Source organism: Lipotes vexillifer, unplaced genomic scaffold (genome assembly GCF_000442215.2).
Source record: "Lipotes vexillifer unplaced genomic scaffold, Lipotes_vexillifer_v1.1 scaffold240, whole genome shotgun sequence".
In the NCBI taxonomy this organism is placed as follows: Eukaryota; Metazoa; Chordata; class Mammalia; order Artiodactyla; family Lipotidae; genus Lipotes; species Lipotes vexillifer.
Window position 1 is genome coordinate 4,562,384 of NW_006797481.1, and position 5,493 is coordinate 4,567,876.

Genomic DNA, 5,493 nt, shown 5'->3' on the forward strand with positions numbered 1-5,493 from the left:
CACCCCTCCCAAGCACATACAGCGTCCTTGCTCCCCGGCTGTGGCTGCAGGCCCACCAGCCCGACTTCCCACCTCCGGACTGCTGGCTGCTGGTGACTGTGTCTCAGAAGCCAGCTCGGGCCAGGGGAGGTGGAGGAAGGCAGGAGGGTTCTTGTGTCTGATTATTTCCCCTTCCCCAGATGCCAAAGGGTCAATCCGAGAGATCATCCTGCCCAAGGGCCTGGACCTGGATCGGCCCAAGAGGACGCGCACTTCCTTCACTGCAGAGCAGCTCTACCGGCTGGAGATGGAGTTCCAGCGCTGCCAGTACGTGGTGGGCCGGGAGAGAACCGAGCTCGCTCGGCAGCTCAACCTCTCGGAGACCCAGGTACTCAGCGGCCAGGCTGCACACAGCTCAGCATCAGCCTCCTTCCCCTTCACCCCCAGCCAGCTCTTCCTCACCACCTAGCTTGACTCTGGATAGAGCTTCCCAGGTGAGGCAGAGAAGATAAGGAGGATGGGGAAGAAAGGGCGAAGGCTTTCTCCCTTTCCTGAGCCATCCCTTTCCCCCTCCACCCCAAATCTTCCTGACCTCTAGCCCAGGAGGCCCCAAATCCTATCCTTTTGGATTTCTTTCTGGACCCCAGTCTTGAGAATCCTCTGCTTGTCTCTGCTCTTGGAGGAACCGATGTTTGCCCCTGTTTGGGCCACAACATTTTGGCCAGACTTCCAGGCACACCCCCTCTGGAGATCCCTAGCCTTACACAGCACCCAGGCCCATTCAGCAAGAATGGGGCTAAGGCCAAAGCCCCCTGTTCCAGAGCGTGGGTGACAACTAGGGATCAAAAAGTTGCATATTCCAGAGATCTGCCTTTGCAGACCAGGCTGCCCCAATGCTTAAGGCTTTCCCTGGTCTTGAGCTGGACTCAGCCCCATTCCCAGCCCTGAGCACCCACTGTGGGCACCTAGGAGACCCTGTCTTAAGTGCCAGTGATGTGTGAGGTATGGGATGGGAAGCAGATCTGGGGCCTTGGGAGCCAGCACTGACAATCGTGCTTGAGGTCTTCTCCTTTACATGAAATCCATATGATGCTACTGGAGCTGGCTGTGTGAACTCTGGGCCCAGGAGCACTTTACGGCCTGAGAGGTTTGTGTTGTGGGGATCATTTAGGGCCTCCCCAGGGCATGGTACCAGCTTGGCCTACGTAAGGCATATTTCTTTCTGAGGACCAGTCCCTTGACCTGTGCACAGCCCTGAAGTGGGTGGGGAGCATTTTAGGTATGGGATCTGGGCAGAAAGCTGAGAACCAAGGACAGAACATACTGGATGTTCGAATTTGAGTTGGCATGGTAGCTTTTTCCCTATTCTCTCTGCCACCGTCCCTCTTAGTTTACGAAACCTAGACAGAATAACCTTTCCCTAGAGGTGCCAAACTCCATTCTGGGCCACCAACTAGGCCTGAAGAGGGGCAAAGGGAGAACAGGAAGTAAGAGGGGAGGTTGACGGAGAGAATTTAGTCCACTCCAGCCTACTGACTTCCTCCCATGACTCCAAAGCTCATGATGGAGAGCAGCTGAGTTATAAATTAAGGGTATCACTCAGGCCTTTCGATCCACCTGGTGGTGAGGAGGTAGAGAAAGCTTGGCCTGTAAAGTTCATCCTGCACCAATTACTCAGTCTATAGCCTGCTTGCTGCTAGTTGATAGTCAATCTGACCCTAACAAGCAGGAAGTAGCCTCTTGCAGCCTTCAACAGGAGTAGTGCTCTGGGGCTAAATTCGAGCCCCTTGGGCCACTCTTCTCCCCATTCACCCTCACTTCCCACTTCCCGAACCGCATCCTTTAGGCCTTACACCTTCTCCTGGAAACGCGGGCTTTTCCGCAGCACTGATCCATAGTCCCGCTGCGGGTAGTGCGGCGGCCCAGTGAAATAGCTTCTGGTCTTCCTTCCAGTTAGGGTCGTGGACATTTTTATTTCTTTGTTATTTGTAACCCGGGCTGGCCTAGGCCTGCTTCCATGACCCGGAAGCGCAGCGTACGGGAGCTGTGTCCCCGTCTTGGCGCCCCGCCCACCCGCCCCGCAGCTCCCGGCCCAACTTCTTCGGGCTGGGACTGGGGCTTTGGCTGGAGTTGGGGGAGGGCCCCCTGGAGCCCTCGCGCTCCGGGAGCCCGCTCCCCTTGACGCCCGTCTCCCTCTGCCCCTCTCTCCCACCCTCCCTGCGCCCGGCGCGCAGGTGAAGGTCTGGTTCCAGAACCGGCGCACGAAGCAGAAGAAGGACCAAGGCAAGGACTCGGAGCTGCGCTCGGTGGTGTCGGAGACGGCGGCCACGTGCAGCGTGCTGCGGCTGCTGGAGCAGGGCCGCCTGCTGTCGCCGCCCGGCCTGCCTGCGCTGCTGCCGCCCTGCGCCACAGGCGCACTCGGCTCGGCGCTACGCGGGCCCAGCCTGCCGGCCCTGGGCGCGGGCTCTGCCGCGGGCTCGGCAGCCGCCGCCGCCGCCCCGGGTCCCGCAGGCGCCGCGTCCCCGCACCCGCCGGCCGTGGGAGGCGCTCCGGGCCCCGGGCCCACCGGGCCAGGGGGCCTGCACGCGGGCGCGCCGGCCGCCGGCCACGGCCTCTTCAGCCTGCCCGTGCCCTCGCTGCTCGGGTCCGTCGCCAGCCGCCTCTCCTCCACCCCGTTGACAATGGCCGGTTCGCTGGCCGGGAATTTGCAAGAACTCTCCGCCCGATACCTGAGCTCCTCGGCCTTCGAGCCTTACTCCCGGACCAACAATAAAGAAGGGGCCGAGAAAAAAGCGCTGGACTGATCTTAAGTGTTTTCCTGTATTTATATTTACAGTATCTATCGTGGTGATATTTATGGACTCACGCGCATTAGGCACCCGGGGCCCCTGCGCTGGGCTCCCGGCTCCCAAGAGGCCTCTGACAGCTCTCCTTCCCCACCAGGCTCTGCTACCAATATTACCCCATTTGGGCTATTTTTCCCCCTACTGTTCCTCTGTGTCCTCCCACACCCATCCTTCGCCCCCAACTTCCTTCTGAATCCAGGAGAATCCAAAGAATTGGGGGAAAAGCCCGAGTTAGCCAACCTGATGCCCCAACCAGTGCCTGGCCCTGGAGGGTAAAGTCTGGTTCTAAGTCCGGAGCACAGGACATCTGCTCTAGATCGAGCCACTGCTGCCGTTGATTATTCTTATGGATATCTGAAAAAGGAAGCTGCGAGCAGACCCCAGCTGAAAAGGCTGACAGATTTCATTAGACCGAAAAGGAGGACGTTCCTTCCTCTCGCCAGAGAAACCAGGGCTTTCAGAAGCCCCTGGGCCCCACTTTGCGGACTTCTCGAGAGAGCCGGTGCACACGCAGCTTCCTGGCTGGACAAATCCTGCCGAATTTTCTCCCCTTTAAAGAAACTCCAATCACAACCACCCCCCGACCCCAGGAGACAATAAACCAAACATCGTGATGGGCAGCGGCGGTAATAAATTTGATCTCATCAGCAATAAAAGGAGAGTAAGAACTACCACACAAAACCAAATGGAGTGGAACCAGTTTTTAAATACTCATAACGATGGAGTTTAGAAGGCGTAAGAAAACACAGGATACAAAATGCGTCCCAGGGCAATACAAAATTAAAGTTCTGGGTGTTATGACTTAAAACAAGAATTTAAAAGGGAAAAGCAAAAGAAAAGCCTATGCTGCTAAATGAAAGAAAATTCAGAATCTTTTCCGAGGCTGCGCCGGGAGGTGGCCGACAGCTTCACGCTCCTCCAGGAGAGAGAGCTGTGCAGCTGGCGGCAGCTCCCGGACGCTGGCGCTTCTCCCCACCGTCTCCCTTGTTCCCGGACCCTTGGCTCCGGGCAGAGTTGCAAGGTTTGGAAACAGATCAGTGCCCTTTGCCTCCTCTCACCCTCTGCCCGGATTCACAAAACCCTCCCAGCACGCAGGAAACGTCCCGATTTCAGAGTTCTTTGCGGAGGGGAAGCAGGGACGCAGCCGGGGACATCAGGGCGGCCCGGCCTCCTCTGTCGGTAGTCTCCATATCCCGATCAGTTCCCTGCGTGGATGTGAAAGGCATCCCTCTCCACCGCCTCCCCTAAAACACCCCCAGGGTTTCGACGGTCCCAAGTCAGAAACCCGGACCGCAACGCTGTCGCAGCCTCACGCCCTAACCGCACAGCCACGGCGACCCGCATTTTAACCAAAACCACAGACCCAGGCGGCGAGGTGCCGCAGTGTCTAGAATGTATTCCTCCATCCGAAGCGAGCGCAGAGCATTTTAAAAATAGTAATTTTATTGTAAATTATTTACATCGGAAGCTTTTTTTCCTTTTTCTTTTCTTTCTCTCTCTCTCTTTTTTTTCCTTAGGCAAATAGTGAAGAAAATAATGAACGATTCAAACGCGGGTAGGTGTCACTGAATCCTGGCTACTAACTTTGTTCTGAATGTTTTGGATATTTGGATGTTTTGTATTTATGTGGTGAGAGTGAAATATATATATCTATGATGATAAATGAGGTGTATTTTTGTCTTGTATTTGAAGGATTAAAAAAACAAAAAAGAAGAAGAAAGAAGAGCCAGCAAGTGATCAGTCTCCGAGTGGGGACTCCTGAGGCAGAGGGTGGCAGCCCCGGCAGTGCCGGGCCCTGCCACTGGTACCGAGAGCGCTTGGGATGAGGTTTGGGGAGGGTTTCGGTCTGGGAGACAGAGGCGCCTGCCGACAATGTTTGTTCTGCTTCCTTTCACTCTCTGGCTCTCTGTCCCAGCGGTGTCGGACCATCAGGCCCTCCCTCCTAGATCTTCCACTTGGTGTTTCTTGGTTTATTTAGGAATTTGTCTCCGGAAACCCTAGAGCTCCTGCCTAATAACGCCCCCAGCTTCTAGAGTTTTCCAGCCGCAGTCTCCACGCCGGCAGTATTTTGGATTTGTGCAATCACAGGGCCCAGAACAGGGAAGCTTTTCCTTTCTTCTGACTTATAATAAGTCTCTTCGCTGTCAAAGAGAAACTTTGAAGGAGCAAGAGAATAAAATAGCTATTAACTCCTGCAGAGACCTCTCCCCCCACCCCACCCCACCCCACCCCACCCCACCCCAGTACATACAACATACACAGTGGTGACGGATGCAGATTTTGCAAACAGAAATCTGGGGAAGCTAGGAGGGCTGGGGACGGTACTCCAGGGCGCGCTCTTCTAAAGCTGAGCGGCGGGCGCGGCAGCTCCAGTCCCCTCTTCGTGGCGCCTGAACCCCTGGGGGGCATGGGGGCTCACAGTTCTCTTGGAGACACCCGCACAGGCCAGGCCCTTCGGCCCCCCACGCGTGCACTGGGCCTAAACCGCGAGCTTGAGTCATCCGAAATGAGGCGGCGGCACGGTGTGCGCAGCGGAGTTCCTGAGCTGAGTGTGCGATGGGCCCTACCGAGTTTAGGACCCTTGCCGACGGCTCAGAGTTCTGAGAGATAAGAGCAGCCGCAAAGCCCAGACAGTTCATTTTTGTTTCTCAAAGTCGCTACACACCCC

The 5,493-nt window shown here is 56.3% G+C and overlaps 1 protein-coding gene across 1 annotated transcript in view; it reads left to right on the top strand.

The window, feature by feature from the left end:
- The window catches only part of VAX1 (ventral anterior homeobox 1), a 4,907-nt gene extending 1,423 nt beyond the window's left edge, over positions 1-3,484 (top strand). Inside the window, exons 2-3 of the mRNA XM_007469590.1 lie at positions 180-367; positions 2,214-3,484. Coding sequence (XP_007469652.1) covers positions 180-367; positions 2,214-2,783 — 758 coding nt within the window. The 3' untranslated portion in view covers positions 2,784-3,484. The remainder of the gene's footprint in view (positions 1-179; positions 368-2,213) is intronic.
- The last annotated feature ends 2,009 nt before the right edge of the window (positions 3,485-5,493 follow it).